This window comes from Pseudovirgaria hyperparasitica (genome assembly GCF_010093815.1).
Source record: "Pseudovirgaria hyperparasitica strain CBS 121739 unplaced genomic scaffold EJ05scaffold_3, whole genome shotgun sequence".
NCBI lineage: Eukaryota > Fungi > Ascomycota > Dothideomycetes > Acrospermales > Acrospermaceae > Pseudovirgaria > Pseudovirgaria hyperparasitica.
Genome location: NW_022985551.1, coordinates 1,580,750 through 1,599,366, shown reverse-complemented (window position 1 = coordinate 1,599,366; position 18,617 = coordinate 1,580,750). Strand labels below are relative to the sequence as shown.

Genomic DNA, 18,617 nt, shown 5'->3' with positions numbered 1-18,617 from the left:
CAACAAGAGACATATTATTGTGATGTAGCGCGTAGCCCTCTTACATATGTCAATCTGTATAGAAATTATTTCATTGCATCAGTGTGAAACACACACTATGATTGTGACTAAGCTAAGTATAGCATTTAATCCTATGGTACAGGTAAATAGCACCGTGGAAACGCCGATTCCCAACTTTGACGAGCTCTCATCGTAGTAACAATTTTTCTCTCCCCAACACCGCGCCAACCACAACAGACGGTGAACATTACAAAATGTAGCTTATGCCTTGGTCGCCTCAGTGGACGCCTTCTCGGTCTCTGCGTTCTTCGGGCAGCTAGCGCATGCGCACTCGCTAGGAGCACATCCGCATACGCCACCGTCAGCAGCACAGTTGCATTTGGTGCGATCCGATCCAGAGACCTTCTCCGGAGTACCATTCTTCCCGCCCTTCTTGAGATCTGCGAGATGGCGAGCTTCGTTATGGACATCGAGCACCTGCTTGTTGCCCTGTTCGTAGAAGGTACGAAGCTTCTGTCCGGTAGGAGTGCCAAGAGCTTTCTCAAAGTAGGAGCTCAGACCTTGCCAACCAGCGTTGGCACGAGCAGACACAGCAAATTTGGCATCGACTGCTTGAGCTTTCTCGGTTGCCTTGAAGCGTTCATCGAAAGACTTGAGAGCGTTCGTGAACTTGGTGCTGACACCGTGCTGTTGATCCATGGCCAGGGCCCGCTCTATGGCTTGGTCTGAAATATGGTAGCCATGGGCTAGGTATTCAGCCACGACGCGAGAGCGGGGCTTGTCATCTTGAGTAACATCATCATGGTCCTTGGTTGTTTCCGGCGAGGCAGGGGCCTTCTCTCCGGCAGTGGTATTTGGTGCTGCGCTCTCAACCTTGACCTGCGAAGTACCAAGTTGTGTGTTGTCGAGGAGCAGAGCTGTCTTGGCAGCAGTCTCTTTCTCAAAGGTCACAAGAGCGGACTGAGTGCTGTTGTCATCGGGGGTGAGGGCGAGAGTCGAGATCTTGCCACTGTTTTTGGTCAGAAGGGAGTGAAGCAGTGTTGCCACCAGACAAAGACTCACCAGAAGCTGAAGAAATCGCGAACTTCCTTCTCCGAAGTCTGACTAGAGATGTTCTTAACGTGAACAGCAGTAGACATGATGAAAGCGTTGAGTTTGATGAAGGATGGATGTGCAGTGTGCAGATTGTGTGAATGGATCTTATGAAGTGGGAGAGGTGCAAGAGTGAGATGGTGACGGAGAAAGGGACAGGAATGTGTGGTAAAGGTTCCAATGACGGGTGTTGATATAAGCCCCCGGATTTGGTAGCAGCTCAAAGCAGGAACGAACACCTAGCACATGCCGGGGGGTAAAAGCGGGCAAGTATGCGTCATTGAGTGGCTGAGTGTGGCTGATGGAATGCAATCTTCTCCTGAGGTATGTTCCGGGCCAGATGGCAGATCGCAGCGAGACCATCCTGCCCTGTGCACGGCGGCAAGGGTAAGGAATAAGGAATGCAACAGAAGGCCATCGATGTCCCAATCAGCAACTCCCTAATATCCATGACCAAATCACCTTTTAGAGTGTAGGTTTCCCTTCAACGCGTAAACAATAACAAGCGCATCTCAGCCACAGTCTCGCTGGTCTCGCATGTGAACGTGAAAGTAAAGATGGCGAAAGACCCAAACTGAGCCACTGACGCCTCATCTTACAACGTATGCTTTGTTGCTGGCAATCTTACAACGTATGCTTTGTTGCTGGCATGAGTGAGTACGTGATATCACTGGTCGTGGAGCCTGGAGATGATGAATATGCCCTTAGTATGAGACGTGTGGATGACGTCATGTGTAACCAATCGCTTTATCGGCCACTTCGAAGCTCAACAAGCCCTGCACGACTGGTTCTCTCATTCATGCCACCAAGATATCATCTGTAAAGCTGCCGTGATACTGGAAACGAACTATGTCGCGCGCAACGCAATCGGCCATCATCTGGCCGGAGAAGTACCTTCCAGGCACCACCGATAATTTTGTCAGCAACGAGATCTTTGCAAGAGGAATTACAGCAAAACAGATCTGGGAACAATTGGCTGACGTTTCAAAATGGCCATCTTATTACTACAACTGCGAGAAAATTGTGCCTCCATCCTCAGGACCAATACTGAAGAAAGGCGACACGTTTAAATTTTCCACCTTTGGCTTCCCAGTCTTGACCTGCCCAGTGGAAGAATGCGGACCACCATTCATCGACGAATCTGTCAATCCAACCTCGAGAGAGGCCGGTCGCATAGCATGGTCAGCAGTACTCGATGGTAGCAGAGACGAAAAGGTTGAGGTCTATCATGCATGGCTTGTCGAAGACCTTGACGGTGAAAGAGTTAGAATCTTGACGCAGGAAAGCCAATGCGGAGTGCCAGCCGCGCAGCTGGCAAGCGCGAAACCTAATAAAATGCTACTAGGTCACCAGGACTGGCTTGAGGGGCTCGTCAGGGCTGCGAAAGGAGAGGGAAAGGCTAAGGAGACGGAGACGAATTTGGGAAGCTACAGGACCATTTAGTAAGAAATGCAATGGCCCAACATGCACGATCTTGTAGAAAGAACGACAGTGGAAAGATCTTCCGGGTATCCAGTGTCCGAAGATCGACCTTGCGAAATGTGGATGGACATGCAAAGGGTTCCCCAGCTTCAGCACGGTGGGTATGAGGCGTGGAGAACGAGGCCAAGTCGTCACCATCCCTTCGGCAGGGATGAGCATTATCCGCGTTCGACTTAATGAATGCGCCTAGAACTAGGATTCAAATCGCATGATCGTCTCGCACTCGGACGTGAGCTTGACATCTTCTGCATAGGACTTATCCCACTATTCTCTCAAGGGTCCTAGACACTACAGGAAATACTCGCCTGACCGATTCTATGCCGCATGGGATACGTCAAAAAGACATCAGTCAACAACAGCAATCAAACATTCAGTCGAACCGCCATAGGTTAGTAAATGCCAGAGCCAAAAGGTGGTCTGAGACCTGATAGTGAAGCGGGGTTTCGTGGCTCGGCCCACCCCAGACACAACGTGTGAACTATAGTATCACCCCTGCACAATGTTAATAGTCAGCCCTCTCATCCGACCACCTTCACCTTGTTGATACCCGCGAGATATTCGCTTCGTTGGGTCTCTCGAGGCTTTCGCCTTAATGATCTCTCGAGACTCTTCGCCAACTGCGCCTACAGGCTGCATCAATACATGGAAACGTCAGGCGACAAGGTAGCGGTTCGTGTGGGCGGCAGATGATTTTCGAACTGTTACTCAAACACCCTTGAATGTCCAATATGCGGTAAAGGTCAAATATCTGCACACGCTAACAGATTGTAAGACCAGCGTCGCCATGTGTCGACAGTCACTCCGGGTCTGACTGGTGGCCCACTATTTCAGCCTTATTCCAGCCTGCAGTTTGGAACTCTGAAGTCTGGGGGGTTCAGGGTGCGGAGAAGCACGGGGCTCCATGCATCGTTCGATCCAATCAGCCAGTCCGCCACAGCCTTATGGTAACGAACAATCATAATTTTGGTCGATCCGCGATGGAACTATACGCGGAGACCACAACTCCAGACGCGCCTGGACAGTGATAAACTTTGGATTTTCTGTGGTTCCAGGTCCGAAATTCTCAATGCTCATTCATGCAACGACTACTTGAGTAGCATGCCACTGCGGCAAAGATCAGCTGTCATGGAATATAGAATGACTCTAGCTGCAACGGCGTTGCTCGTAGAGATAAAAGATGACTCGCTACGGAACAGCGTTACTCTAGCTGCACCTGGTGGCGTTGCACACAGAATGCTCTACGTCTGACACGTACGATCCGTTGACCTGAACGACTCAAAAGAGTTGCTGCCTACACTACAACCTTGGCAAAATTCGTGCGAAAGAGGTGGATCCGGTCAAAGAGAAGGACAAATGGGAGCGGCAACAGACCTGGCTCTTTCGTTCATGTAAACAATCCAAAGAAAAGCCGTGTTCGGCGATGACTCGCGGCTTTCCAAAATTGGTAAGTCAGAGGTAGAAATACCTTCGGGGCTGGTTTAGCGCGATAACAATTAATGCTCCATAGTCCAGACCTAATACCTAATTACCTCCACTACCTGCCAATATCCATGCCGGTATGCCAATATGCCAATATGCCTCCCCCCCCCCCTAATTGGCCTACTCAACTTAAACTCCTCCAGTCCCCGAGTCCCTAGAGCCCCCACCGTTGAACGGCAAGTGTGCCTGGTAGGGCTCCGGCTCCTTCCTCAAGGATCAAGGTGAAACCTGAATGCAGCAGACCCTTGGAGGTGGGGAGGTCAAAATCGAGGTTAAATATCATCAGATCAGTCGGTCCGTCCACTGGCTGCGACCACACAACGCAACGCCAGCAGAGGCAATTAATGCTTTACATAAAGCGGGGCTCGCGATGGACCAAAGTCCAAGATGCACTTTGAGTAACTCTCCATCCTGTCGCCACGGCCTAAGCCTATGTTCCATTGAACCCAACTTGCTCCGGGTTTGAGCTCTTTCTACTCTGAATCAACAGACTCTTCAGCATAAAAGTAGTCACTTGCTCAGTAGTGGTGTCGATATGAAAGCCATAGGCGTCTTAGCTGGCGTGGTTCTGCTTGCGCAGACGTTTGGATTCGCAGCAGCACAGCAGACGCTGCCAAATTGTGGTGTAAGTCTGCGACTTCTCGACCGCCGACTATGTTGCTGATAACGAGTAGATGAAATGTCTCGTGCAATCGCTGCAGACCTCGTCGTGTGCTGCTACAGACGTACCGTGCATTTGTGCAGATAGCCAGTTGATCAACACTACTGGTCAATGTGTGTTGCAGGAATGTAGTGTTGTTGATGCTCTAAGTACGTGGAGACACTCTTGTCTAGGTAGACATTCGTCTTGCGCTCATTGTAGCTGACTATCTGCAGCGTCGAGAAACGTGACAGCGACGCTATGCAACGAGCCAGTTCGGAGTAGACGAGACACCATGCTTATACTGACTGGTGTGTTTGCCGGTCTGGCAGCGCTGTTCATGGGCGTGAGAACATATGTCTGTGACTGGACGCAAAGGCCTGAGGCGGCGTTTGTTGTCTTGCAATGGGTATGATTTGCGTGATTTTTGCTTTCTCTCAATCTTTCATTCCTGCATTCCTACCAGTTCTTGCCACTTCCTCCGTCTTTCCGTTCATCATTCTTCTATACCTCCACCCCTCTACTACAGAGCAGGCTGCTATTGGGCAAGGAGCGTGGGCTGATGAAGAATGTTTTCTAGTTTGCACACATTCCGGTCATCGCTACAACGGCCAATTCATGTGCGAGGGGTCTGGGAAAAGACATCTGGACGCTCGCGCCGGACACGATTACAGCGATTCTCAAGGTATGGTACAAGTGAAGCGCAGAATTTGCTAGGCGTTCATATGACTGACGGGGCGGCAGAGTGTGTGGGTAGGGCAGATAGGCTACATCTTCTCGATTGGATTCACGCGCATGTCCTTCCTCTTCTTCTACCTGCGCATCTTCCCAGGAACGCGGACACGACGGGCAGTGATGATCCTTCTAATGATCAATGTGACGCATACGGTAGTGTATCTTGCGCTGCAGATCTTCAGTTGTCGCCCGATATCGTACATATACACTAGCTGGCGCAGCGACGGGCGGCCCGGGAGTTGTATCAACAACCGGGCGTTCGGATGGAGCCACGCAGCAACAGTGCTCGCACTGGATCTGGTCATCATCATAACGCCGATGCCGGTGCTGTACAAGCTGAAGGTTGGGACGCGGAAGAAGATTAGTATCATGCTCATCTTCGCAGTGGGACTCTTGTAAGTTGACGATGGTCGGCAGAGTGCGAGCAAGAGACTGACACAGCTACAGTGTCACAATGACGCAGGTGCTCCGACTGCATACGCTCGTGGCGTGGGCATCGTCGACGAATCCGACGTATGACATGGTGCCAGCGGCGTACTGGAGCATTATCGAGGCGTTTGTGTCGGTGATATGCTCATGCCTACCGTCGTTTCGGGCGTGGATCAAGCGCGTGGCGCCAGGGCTACTGGACAGCGCGGGCCGCAGCAAAGGATATTCAGGATACTCTCATGGATATGCAAAGCGAGCGAGCGAACGCAAGCGGTTCGGCGGCGACACGACTTTGGTGAAGTCGACGAATCTAGGGAGTCGGGACGATGGGGCGAGTGACGTTGAGCTTGTGGACGTGGATGCGGGGATGGGAAAGGGGTTCAAAGAGGGGGTGGGTGAGTGTAGTGCATAGTGAGAAGGGGCACAGTCAACGGTAAACAGTCGAGCTGGAATGTCAACAGTGAACAGTCAGCAGTAGTGACACTATTATACACACTACATGCTGCATACGACGTATTATATGATGTATATTTACGAATCTTCATGCTACATAGTACGCACACATGTTACCTATTGAACACATCGCAGGATATACCACGTTATACGTATTTCATTCCATACAATACGCACCCAATGCCCTACCATCTGTGCAGCTTTTTGGGCGCCGCTGCTAATTACTGTAGGTAGTAGGTTGCCTAACTGTACGCCCGGCTATTCTCCACTACGCCCCCTACGCCCCCCGCTGTGCCCCCGTTTGGCCCACTGTGCGTGCTCCAGTCACGTAGACCCGCTGATGGTACAGTAGAGTAGTATAGTAGTGGGTTATGGTACAGTACATGGTAATAGTAGAGTAGTGGTCAGTGGCCCTGCAGGTAGATCGGTATGGGTTATTATTAGCTAATACTGTATTAGTCGTATCTACTTACCGCCTGCCACTCACACCTTGCCTCACGTGCATACCACGCACTCTATACCGCGCACTGCACACCGCAACATCATCATCCACCATAAATTCACTCGAGAGCATTATTGAGGGAATATGTCGGCAAATATATTTCTCTTCGGGCATTATGTCGATGCAACATGGTCCCGTCGCATCCATCCATCCATCTGTTAAACTCCTCCATGCACACCATGTAGCATGTGCCTCGAAGATTCTCCGCGCACGGACCATCCCAGCACTGTGGACACCGACTTCGCGCGCTAGTGGGACCAATTGACTGATAACGGCAATCCGATACTTTCGTCCTCCTCCTCCTCCTCCTCCTCCCTCCAAACTCCATTTCTTCACCTTCAATTTCCTTTCCTCTTCTTCTTCTTCTTCTTCTTCTTCTTCTCTTCAATTGACCGCTGTATCCATACCTGCTCCTCTCTTCCACCCCACTCACGCTTCATACGCAACCTTACTCGTCCAGACGTGCATTAGAGCCCTCGGTTTAGTGCCGCATTTAGCCGACAGAGCGACCACCACCCATCTCTCTCCACTGTCGCGTGCCGCCATCTTTCGTAAGATCAATGCCAGGCCGTGCGGTTATGAATCTTACCAAACAGCCAAGATCTCGTCGCGATCCTAACATCTTTCCTACCTCACAGCTCTTCTTCTTAGGTGAGTCAACCTTTCGCTGTCAATTGCTTGCTTGTTTGTGGTGTGGCGTTTGTTGTTGCTGTTGTTGTACCACCCACGTTGCTACACAACATATCAAATGGAACATCACAAAGAACCACATGTTGATTGCCTATCTGACAATTGCTACAGCGCTTGTTAGGCTTGCCGAGCCTGTTGCTCTCACCTCAATCTTCCCCTACGCCTGGAAGCTCGTCCTCCACTACCACGTCACCGACGAGAAGAATGCCGCCTTCTATGCTGGTCTCCTCATCTCGGCTTTTGCCCTCGCCGAAGCATGCACTGGCATGTACTGGGGCGGTCTTTCTGATCGTGTAGGCCGAAAACCTGTGCTTCTATTCGGTTGCGCAGGCACCCTCCTATCTATGCTTGTTGTCGGCTTTGCCCCCAACTTCTGGATCGCTCTTCTCGGTAGGGCTCTCGGAGGCATGCTCAATGGAAACATTGGCGTCATCCAGACTATGGTCGGTGAATTAGTACACAAGCCAGAACATGAACGTAAGTTGTCAAATCTCATCAATTGCAAATATCCTCACGTGAGTCTGACAGCGACACAGCTCGCGCCTATGCTGTGATGCCTTTCGTGTGGAGTGTGGGAACTATCGTTGGTCCGTCAATTGGCGGCTATTTTGCTGAACCTGCTGTCATGTTCCCATCCGTCTTTGCATCTGATGGTGTTTTCGGGCGCTTTCCCTACCTCCTGCCGAATCTTCTCTGTGCATTGATGCTCTTGGGCTCAATCCTTGCTGGCTTCTTTTTCATTGATGAAACCCACCCTGATATGCAGCCCTGGAGCACACCAGCTGATTTGCAAACCACGTCTGCTGAGACTCCTTTGATGCCAACATCAGGCGCAATGTCCCATGCCGCTGCCAATCTGGCCACCGAGTCGTATGGTACGTTTGACCAAGTCAATGTTTCCCAAGAGGAAACCTGGCACGTCAAAGCTGATGGACGGCCTGCCTCTGTCCATTCGGCCTCGGACACAAAAGTCTTTAGCAAGAGAATCGTCATGCTCGTTGTGGCTCTTGGTATCTTCACTTACCACTCAATGACATATGATCACCTCTTGCCCATCTTCTTCCAAGACAAGCGCGTAGATGACCGTTCTCTGCTTGGGACTGACAACGGCTTCTTGGCTGGTGGTCTCGGCTTGTCCGTCCAAGATGTTGGCCTCATCATGAGTGTCAATGGCCTCATTGCTCTTGTCATCCAGGCCATTGTCTTTCCACTACTCGCCTCGTGGCTCGGTATCTGGCAACTCTTCATCGCGGTCACTGTGGGCCACCCTATCGCATATGTCATTGTACCCTACCTCTCCATCCTCCCCGAACACCTTCTCTACCCTGGCATCTATGCGTGCCTGGCTGTCCGAAACCTGTTCTCCATCGTCGCCTACCCCCTTCTTCTCATCCTCCTCAAAGAGTCTACGCCCGCGCCTTCTCATCTTGGCAAGATCAATGGTCTGGCTGCCAGCACTGGCGCTGCATGCCGCACACTCGCCAGTCCAATCGCAGGTCTTCTCTATGGCTACGGAAGCGAGCTTGACTTTACTGCTTTGGCGTGGTGGGCAAGTGCCCTTATCGCCATTGCTGGCGCTTGTCAGCTCCCTTTTATGCGACGCAAGACTCGTATTGAAGAGACAAGAGTGCACACCGCTGCCCCTTGCCGCTTCCTCCCAGGAGAGGTCGTACAAAAGCATGAAGTCGTGCGTATCCTAGTCGATGATGACTTTGACTGTGAAGAGGAAGTCTGAGCATTCGCGAGCCGTCCTTGATATCGGTATACAACGACACAGAAGCTTGTCATTTCACGGCCTTTGACGATCTGTGGCCCAAGACCTCCCGCCTGATTACGTTCTTCATTCCGGTAATGCGTTCACGAAGTTATTAATGAGTTATGCATGTTTGTGGTTTTACGGCGTTGTGCGAAAGGTGACAGAGTAGAGCGCGATACCACACTGTTTGAGCGCCTACTTTCCGGTCTTTGCTTTTGCAAAAATTGTCTGCAGTTGTCACGCTAATTACAGTTCAAGTCCATTTAGCGTGTTCGGAGTTTCACTGCATGGCGTTTTCGGTTCACCAGTCATTGTGTTTCCCAAGGGAGGCCAGATGGCATGTCGTTGATTGACTGATTATAGAATGAGATAGATCATCTAATATACACATCTCATGCTAGCACGTGTTTCTCCTACATCCCTGTACTCGTTGATCTTGCCCACGTCGCATCGCATCGCATTGCATTACATTACATAACCGCATGCTGCCTCTTTGTGCATATGCACAAGCATGGCCAGACAAGACAGTGGGATGCGCATTGACTGGGTGCGCGCATTCACAGCTTTTGGGTTGCAAAACACGCAGTCTGTTGCTGTCTGAATGATGTTCGGCAAGGATGATGATGGTTCGAGATGACTAAGGATTAGGATCGATGGTAGTGTTGATGTGTATGCTAAATATAAAGATGGCGACAGAGATGGACGATCTACAGCACGTGCGAGAGACGATGGCGATGGCGTTTTGTACTGTACACACTTTCCCATTCTCGATAGGGCCGAGCCGAGGTGTGTCCGGCTGCCACGCTAACCCGATACGGCTCAGTCTGGGGAACGAAGGGCGGCTGAAAATTGTTGCCTGACTAAGACGGTCGACAGTCATTATTCTCCGACTTTGTTTCCTGCTTTTCACCCCTTCCCACCCCCAACATTCCGGATAACAACGACATACTACCGCGCGGTCAGAGACACCCTGACCTTTGAAAGAGACACCTTATCGACCACTACCACCATCTATGGGCCCTGTCACGACTTTTCCCACACGCTTCCAACTTGCTCGCTGTCGCGACGTTGCCTGTGCTGCTCTCCCTGATCGAGTCCTGACACTCGAGATCTCGCATACCGACGCCAGCTTCGCATCGCTGCTTTGGCTACTGGCGGACGGTCCGCCTTGAACAGGGCGGACGGTAATACTGGGGCAGGTCCGACGTTGGTAGCAAGTGTGGGAAAGAAGTGAAAGGGCGGCGGTGAACACAAGCAGGCGTCAAGGACTTTGTCTCTTAAGGTGCCGCAAATTTCCCAGATCAGGTATTCTACAGGGCCTTGGAAAGCGAGGGACTGGACGAGCAGATGTGAAAGCTTATTTCTACGGAACCCTAAAAACGTCTTTGGAGCGCAATTTCCGACTCCGACCTATCTATACTTTTAATTTACGACCTGCACATACTTGGCTGCGTTATACCTCCACGTATATTACAAGGAATACTCGATCAACAGTACAATCATAATGTCGCTACACGACTTTGCCATGGATGACGTCGTGGATCGCCGTCAGACTGGGACCCCGCCCATCACCATCATGTCCCCACAGGCACCGAGGATGTTACGCACACCATCCGCTCAGAGGACTGAAGGAGCTGGTAAGATCAACATCGAAGAAGTCGCTCGCAATGCAGCAAAGCAGAAGAAGAAAAAGAAGCGCAACGCAAAGGCCGGAGCACCAGCTACGACAGTTACACGAGGCTTCCACACCCCCGGTGCTTCGGCCGGAGAGGAGTCGGACATCTCGGCGCTGAGTACGCCTAGAATAGGACCCAGCACCGCATACTCGAGTATCACGAACAGCCCAGCACTTCGACCCCAAACAGGCCCATCTGGCATTAGCGCGCTGAAGCAGCAGCTTGAGCATCTGAGTATTAGCCAAGCCTTGAATGGTGCGGAGACTCCTGCACAACTGCTGCAGAGATGCGAGAGCAACACCACTATGAGCACCGAAAGTGGTATATCGACCGGTAGCGACAGCGACCGAACCGAAACGGAGACGTATGAAATCGGCCTGGAAGAGGATTTCATGAGTCCTGATGCCACGGAGCCACCAAAGTCTGCACTAACTGTGGACCTGGCTGCTTCGCGCCGACCGACCATGTCGCGCAAGATGACCGCCGCCGACTTTGAGCCCCTAAACTGCCTTGGAAAGGGCGCATACGGTACAGTCTTGCTCGTCCGGCAGCGTGGGACCGGTCGGCTGTACGCACAGAAGCAGTTTCGCAAAGCTTCCCTGACCGTTCACAAACGGTTGATCGAGCACACCAAATCCGAACGCGCCATCCTAGAGAGCGTGAACCGCCACCCCTTCATCGTGAAGCTCTACTACGCCTTCCAGGACCAGGAGAAGCTCTACCTCATTCTCGAATACGCCCAAGGCGGCGAGCTCTTCCACCACCTCAGCGCGGAGAAGATGTTCGACGAGGAAAAGTCGGCCTTTTACATGGCCGAAATGGTCCTGGCACTCGAGCACCTGCACTTCAACCTCGGCGTCGTCTACCGCGACCTCAAGCCCGAAAACATCCTCCTCGACGCCGACGGCCACCTCCTCCTCACGGACTTTGGCCTGTCCAAGGTCTCGGTCGAGGGCAGCGAGTGCAAGTCCATGCTCGGCACAATCGAGTACATGGCCCCCGAGGTCGTCCGCGAAGCCCCCTACGGCATGGCCGTCGACTGGTGGTCGCTCGGCGCCCTCGGCGTCGACCTCATGACCGGCTCCGCCCCCTTCACCGCCAACAACACCACCAAGATCCAGGAGAAGATCCTCAAGGCGAAGCCCCACCTGCCCTACTTCCTCAGCCTCGACGCAAAGGACATTCTCACCCGCTTGTTGAATAAGAATCCGAAGAAGCGCCTCGGCGCGAATATGCCGAGGGACTTGGGCACGATTAAGGGGCATCGGTTTTTTCGCAGGATTGATTGGCGGGCGCTTGAGCGCAAGGAGCTTGTGCCGCCGATTGTGCCTGTTATTACGGATCCCGCGCTCGCGGAGAATTTTGATCCGGAGTTTGTGGGGTTGAGTTTGAGTCCGGTTGGTTGTGGGGTGGGGCTGGGGTTTGGGGGTGGTGGTGGTGGTGGGGATGCTGGTTGTGGTGGTGCTGGTGTGGCGGTGGATGGGGATGTTAGGATGGGTGAGAATAATCCGTTTGGCGGGTTTAGTTATGTTGCTAGTGAGAGTTTGATTGAGAGTGGGTTTTTGCCGGCGTTTTGAGAGGGGGTTTTGGTGAGGGGTGTGATGGTGATGGGTGTGGGTGTGGTGATGGTATTGTGGTCATTGTGGGCGTGGTGGTGGTGGTGGTGGTGGTGGTGGTGGTCATTGTGGGTGTTGTGGTTATGATATGGTATCGGTAGTGATCACAGTGGTAGTGACGTCGCCATCGGCGTCCCTTTTCCTTCCTTCCTTACGTACACTATACTATACTAGACTAGACATACACGGTGTTTGGGGCCTTGGGGCCTGGGGGCTTTGTATACATGGACTCTGCATTATGCGATTACTACCATCTACAGTACAGTACAGTACAGTACAGTACACTGCTCGCGTTCTGGATTGTTGTTGTAGGAGATTGGCGTGTGCTTTGTGTATTTGCCCGTGTGCTTTTTGAATGGCTGCTTTTCTGTTTGGGCTTCTTGGATTGAGACTTGGATGCGTGGATGGATGGATGGATGGATGGATGGATGGATGGATGGATAGAGGGATGGATGCGTGGATGCATGGATGGATGGATGGATGGATAGAGGGATGGATGCGTGGATGCGTGGATGCGTGGATGCGTGGATGCGTGGATGCGTGGATGGATGGAATGCCAGATGATAGAATTCCAGGCAATATCAGACAATTACCAGACCGTTACAAGACAGTTTCATTTCCTACTACCTTGTAGAGTATGCGTACATGCGTGCATGCGTGCGTGCGTGCGTGTGCGTGCGTGCATATGCGTGCGTGTGTATGTGTATGTGTATGTGCGTGCGTGCATGTGTGCGTGTGCGTGTGTGTATATGTGCGTGCGTGTGTTGTGTGCATGCGTGCGTGTATGCTTACATGCGTGCGTGCATGTGTATGTGCATGCGTGCGTGCGTGCATGTGCATGTGCATGTGCGTGTTTTGAAATATGTTTCTTTCTTCTTCATCTATATAATCGAATAGGATGGAATAGAATAGAATAGAACAGAATAGAATAGGGGTAGGGAGGAGAAGAAGAAGAAGAAGAAGAAGAAGAAGGAGAATTAGAAGAAGGAGAAGGAGGGAGAAGAAGGAGAAGTAAGAAGAAGTATGAAGAAGGAGGAGGAGGAAGAGAACAAAAAGGAGAAGAATAAAGAGGAAGAGAAGAAGGAGAAGGAGGAGGAGGAGGAGGAGGAGGAGGAGAATAAGGGGATAGAAGAAGAAGAAGGAGGAGGAGAAGGAGAAGAAGAAGGAGGAGGAGGAGGAGAAGTAAGAAGAACTACTCCGTCCCCCTAGAGAATACAAAAGCACCTTATAGATTATACTAGAGGAGGAGCGGACACGGGTATAAGTGTTGTATGTTGACTAGTTTGGCTTGATTTCTATGTATGTGTGTGCATGGCTGGTGGGTGGAGGTACTAAAGGGGTAGAGGAGGAAGGGGGAGGAGGAGGTTGGTAGTTCTTAAGTTTGTGTTTTAGGTATGTGTTCTAGGGATATATTTCAGGGATACATTGCTGGTTGTATTTCAGGGATGTGTTTTGGGCATGGGTGTTGGTTGTATGGGCTGTTGTATGGGCTGTTGTGTAGGCTGTTGTATGGGCTGTTGTATGGGCTGTTGTATGTGTGTGTGTGCGATCATGTCAAACCGAGTAATTGGGTAAAAGTGGAGGAGTCTAACGAGTGTGTTTGAAAAACAGGGGGAACTCTCCCTCAAAGCCACATCCTTCTCCGAGAGCGGCAATTGCTAGATACATTGAGGACTATATATTCCTGAAAGGGACACCTGTTTCGCCGATACCCATCCGTCCTTTAAACCCGGTTCTCCGTTCGACACACCAGCTCTATGGGCAGCGTGTATTCCTAGGTCCTGCTTGTTGCCAATTGTGCCTGCTGTATCGATAACGCTGGACCGGTGTGCGTAATCATGGCTCGTGACCGCTCCCTAGGATGCAGTTTGCTGTGGCTGTGGCTGCGGCTGTGGGTGTGGAAAGATATGTAATATTCGATTGAGCATCGCTGACGAACCGATCATGCTTTTCAGATCGTACAACTGACTCTCCCTCACGACCTTTAGATATCCTGGTGCTGGTGGACGACTTGATAATGATCGGGCTCGAGAGGACCATTCCAGATAGGACTCCGGAATGTACACCTTGTAGAGCTTGGCAGTAAAATGGACGCACGATATCAATGTTATCTATGAAACAGTTAGATTTATTATAGATTGCGGCACATTCGACAGGTAAGCTGACTTACCTCCATAGGGTCAACGATTCGATGCCCCTGTTCATGTAGGTATGCGTATCTGTTTGTTGCAATTCCGATGGCTTCTGCGACTAGCTGACCATGAAGGTTTGGAACTGAATAGCTATGATGCAACTGTTTATTCTGGGCACAGTCAGACTATGTCTAACATCTCACTTCACTACCGCCCGAATGCCTACCTCGACTACGAGACACGGTTCGTTGGGGCGCCGTGTGACAAAGAAGTCGGGCTTGGTATATACGTTTCTTCCGAAGATCGCGAAAGGATATTGATTCTGCTCACTAATAAAGCCCAAGAATCAACACAGACAAACTTCACTTTCGGTGCAGCAGTACTCACAGGGTCACGTATTTATCATTAGCCGGCCACTGCTCTCCCAATTTTGCATTCAGTGACTCATGCAAGAACTGTCGCATGTGGTTGTCCACATAAGTCTCATCCTTAGCCTCTTGACTAAGAGTGGGTGAAGTTGTGCCCGACTTAGTTTGGTGACGCTCAAGCACGTAGTCCTCCGGGTAGTTGTCCGGGAAAACATCATGGGGCGTAAGGTCGTTCCGGTAACGTTCTTTCTTCCGGCCGGAACGCGACGCAGTTTGTGTGGGTTCCTCGTCGCTCATTTCGAATTCGAGTTCAGATTCCGTCTCGTCCTCCTCTTCATCTCCGTCCCCATCTTCATCTCCTTTCTTTCTCTTTCTCTGAATGATGCTTGACAATGCTGAATAAGCGTTACGGCCAGGTGGCAAGTGCTTCCGCAACTCGTAATTAGCATGCAGTCTTGCAACCCGGTTCGGGTATCCGGTGCCAGTGACTGTGTCTTGCTTTACATCTTTTGGACTTATCTCCATGTTTAGAAGCAGATAGTCTAATAGCTGATCATCGACCCAGTCGGGGGGACAGATTAAGCTCCTGTCTGTTTGCTTGACACAGAATACAACATGACAGAACTCCAATTGCTTGGTGGCCCACTCACTCGGAGTCCAAAACTTCCTTGGGGTGACTTCTGCTGTAGCTGCTTTCTCATCTGCGCTCTGCTTCTGATACTTAGCCGGTGGTTGTCCAGATGACTCCGCGCACGTGATATCGGCCTCAAGCGTTCGGTCAATATACCGCCCCTGGGGAAGCTCATCAGGTCGTCGCTCTCCTCTTGGAAAATAGACAGCTTCGACTTCCTCAGATTCGTCACGTTGAAGCATGGAGGAATGCTCGGTATCCATGTTGTATGTGTTGCTAAAGACTTGTCTACCTGGATGCACAGAGACTGTCGGGAACTTTCTTCTCAGGACTCAAGGCAGGACGAACAGCGGTGATGTGTGGTAGGCAAGGCAGCTCTATCTAGTAGTGTGTCCAAGCGCGAGTAAGCGCCAGGGTGGAGCTACCTAGCTTCCGTCTGATGGTTGGTGTTTTACCTGTTGCCTTGAAGGAGGCTGTGCAGAATATTGGATCCCATTGTTTTGCAAGGCTAGCTCTCGCGCCGGCCTCAGTCTGCACTTCACTCCACAGACTGCAGGCTTCAGCCTGTGCATCACCCAGTAAGATGGCGACGAGGTCTGGACCCTGTTATTTGCCGCCGGACAAACTCCATTGCTGGCCATATGCTGTTTGTTGTTCACACAGTATTGGCTGGGAGACCCTAGCACCGCTCAAGCAAAAGACCAGGTAAGAGTCTATCGGAGCCAGTCAAGTTAGTTGCCTTGAGGCACAGCATGGCTTGTGGACTCCCTTGTGAGCTGTCCGACAAGGGAGAAGACTACCATGAATCGGGATCAGGCCAGAAGCTGGTAAACCAGAGATCAATTGTGTCCAGTGCGGAGGAGAGTAAGTAGAAGAAGGCAACTTTGTGTGTATTCACCGTATGTTGTCGTCAACACTCATTGAGTAGGGAGCAGGGCGTTGGGAGTTGGGAGCAGATAGATACTCTATGGCCAATCAGCGTGACAAGAAAACACACGTGACACTTCCATGCATGACTCACGCCGCAGATTTTACCCGAAGGCACTCCAACCACGTGACTCATACATGTTAGCGCCTTGGCTCAACATTCCACCAAGTTTGGTAGGTTGTTTGAGCTTGCTGACGTAATTGAGCGTCACTTCACTTCAGCTCCCAACTTGCCTTCTTCCTCTTTCTCTCCTACACACACACACACACATCTTCTGCTCAACACCACCACTCAAAGATCTGATCATACTATACTGTCCACTCTATTATACTGCTCTCACCATGTCATCACGCGTACTCGGTAACGGCTGTAAGGAATCCGACCTCCTCACGATACTCAAAAACCACGACTCGGCAACTCCGTCGTTCTTGCAATATGGTCTACGCCTCTTCGACGACGGTATGATCCGATCTGCCATCACCGATGTTCTGCGCGTTTTTGACTTTAGTATCAACATCCAGAGCCAGCAAAATTCGCAAATACTGATGCTGGTATGTATATATGCATAACTTCATTTGTCAACTCTGCGTGAGCCTTGCTTTCGCTAACATGCTTACCCCAGGACTTCGAATACCCGGTCGTAGTTTCTGCTCAGCCTTTCCGAAGATACACAAGTTTCTCGCAGCTCAAGGATATCATACCAGATAATCTGGCGGACAGGGTTGTTGCAGTGGTCAGTCCGCTCGAACGAAAGATGTTCCACCTAGATGACGACAAGCCTATTCTTTACAGCATAGTTACATATCTACTGGATCTATTCTTCCACACGCCGCCGGAGATGTACCCTCTCATGGACAAAGTAGCCAGCGTGACGGAGATATGGAATCCGCGCACCACTGACCCTTTCCTACAACAAGCACACGACGACATGGAGCGTGACTGGCAATTCGACGGACTGACAAACATGTGCCGCGCGTTTCGCCTCGCGCCCAATCAGGGCAGAGATGATGGTGGGGGAATTACATTCGACGTGAGTCATCCTCCCCTTCTCCCTCCTCAAACGCCTTCTCATCATCTAACACAATCCCCAGCACCCGGCCCTCGCCCGTCTCGTAATCAGTCCCCTCCTCCGCTACCTCACCACCGACATCGACGACTTCTTCAAGAAAATGGAAACATCATGCGTCGTGCTTGACAGCGACGAATGCAAGCCCAACATCGTGTTTGACCTCGCCCAGCACCCAACCGCGAATTTGACGTATAAAGGGCGGGATCTTGCAGACCTTCTGACCTCTGGAGAGCTGGCCGTCGACGATATTGATGACGAGACACGCATCTATGATATCAGCAAGCCCGACCAGCTTCGTGGGTTGTTTGAACATCTGGTTGAGATGAAGGGGCAGGGTGATGGAGGAGCGGCTGTGGCTGTGGCTGTTGCTGGTGTGTTGCGCGAGGAGCAGAAGACGCGACGCCGGAAACAGGCTGTAAAGCGGGGTACAGCGGCGCGTTCGACGGCGACGGCACATCGACAGGGGACAGCGAAAGCAAAAGCAAAAGCGAAAGTGGAAGCGGAAGCGGAAGCGGAAGTGAAGACACGAAGACTTACACGGAGCGCGGGCGTGTCCAAGCGCTCGTTGCCACCACCGCGGTTGCGGAAGAAGGAGGAGAGGGAGGAGGAGAAGGAGAACCGGGAATTGCTTGGTTGTCGGGCGCGGTCTGGTATGTCGCCGCCGAGGGCTATGATCACGAGGGCCATAAGCGGCTGATTGCGCGGGTGTGCCGGGTTGGGGGGGAATGTACGAAGCGTTTTGGCCTAGGAACGTGAGGTGAGTCTGATATGTTTGCGACGCGGCTCGGAAGGGTTAGCGAAGGGAGTTTACAGCGTCTTTGGAATGGGGAAAGGGTTTGCGGAGAAGGGTGCGAATGGGTCAATGGACCGACGATGGACACTTGTGTTTTCTTTTGTTTTGTTTCGTTGGTGTTGGGGAGTTGGGCTTGAGGTGATTTG

At 51.4% G+C, this 18,617-nt stretch overlaps 6 protein-coding genes across 6 annotated transcripts; 5 read left to right on the top strand and 1 right to left on the bottom strand.

The window, feature by feature from the left end:
- Positions 1 to 47: 47 nt before the first annotated feature.
- EJ05DRAFT_473763 (actin cytoskeleton protein) lies at positions 48 to 1,256 on the bottom strand. The gene is made up of 2 exons (XM_033743460.1): positions 1,063 to 1,256; positions 48 to 1,009 (listed from the first exon to the last, which is right to left on the bottom strand). Exons 1-2 carry the CDS (start codon positions 1,137 to 1,139, stop codon positions 262 to 264), a joined length of 825 nt encoding a protein of 274 aa, XP_033603673.1. The 5' UTR covers positions 1,140 to 1,256; the 3' UTR covers positions 48 to 261.
- A 685-nt stretch (positions 1,257 to 1,941) lies between these two features.
- EJ05DRAFT_497775 (uncharacterized protein) lies at positions 1,942 to 2,535 on the top strand (the record flags this gene model as incomplete). The annotated part of the gene is made up of 1 exon (XM_033746586.1): positions 1,942 to 2,535. One exon carries the CDS (start codon positions 1,942 to 1,944, stop codon positions 2,533 to 2,535), a length of 594 nt encoding a protein of 197 aa, XP_033603672.1.
- A 2,053-nt stretch (positions 2,536 to 4,588) lies between these two features.
- On the top strand, positions 4,589 to 6,868 carry EJ05DRAFT_483610 (uncharacterized protein; the record flags this gene model as incomplete). The annotated part of the gene is made up of 8 exons (XM_033745271.1): positions 4,589 to 4,678; positions 4,728 to 4,863; positions 4,930 to 5,004; positions 5,160 to 5,383; positions 5,438 to 5,823; positions 5,876 to 6,252; positions 6,548 to 6,621; positions 6,770 to 6,868. The coding sequence occupies 8 exons, from the start codon at positions 4,589 to 4,591 to the stop codon at positions 6,866 to 6,868; spliced, it is 1,461 nt and encodes a 486-aa protein (XP_033603671.1).
- Positions 6,869 to 7,256: 388 nt separating this feature from the next.
- On the top strand, positions 7,257 to 9,480 carry EJ05DRAFT_256926 (MFS general substrate transporter). Its single transcript, XM_033740220.1, has 3 exons — positions 7,257 to 7,463; positions 7,614 to 7,979; positions 8,039 to 9,480. Exons 1-3 carry the CDS (start codon positions 7,373 to 7,375, stop codon positions 9,235 to 9,237), a joined length of 1,656 nt encoding a protein of 551 aa, XP_033603670.1. The 5' UTR covers positions 7,257 to 7,372; the 3' UTR covers positions 9,238 to 9,480.
- Positions 9,481 to 10,783: 1,303 nt separating this feature from the next.
- EJ05DRAFT_435209 (uncharacterized protein) lies at positions 10,784 to 12,511 on the top strand (the record flags this gene model as incomplete). Its single annotated transcript, XM_033741689.1, has 2 exons — positions 10,784 to 12,354; positions 12,427 to 12,511. 2 exons carry the CDS (start codon positions 10,784 to 10,786, stop codon positions 12,509 to 12,511), a joined length of 1,656 nt encoding a protein of 551 aa, XP_033603669.1.
- A 4,760-nt stretch (positions 12,512 to 17,271) lies between these two features.
- EJ05DRAFT_256786 (uncharacterized protein) lies at positions 17,272 to 18,323 on the top strand. Its single transcript, XM_033740219.1, has 3 exons — positions 17,272 to 17,639; positions 17,701 to 17,856; positions 18,149 to 18,323. Exons 1-3 carry the CDS (start codon positions 17,364 to 17,366, stop codon positions 18,197 to 18,199), a joined length of 483 nt encoding a protein of 160 aa, XP_033603668.1. The 5' UTR covers positions 17,272 to 17,363; the 3' UTR covers positions 18,200 to 18,323.
- Positions 18,324 to 18,617: the final 294 nt, after the last annotated feature.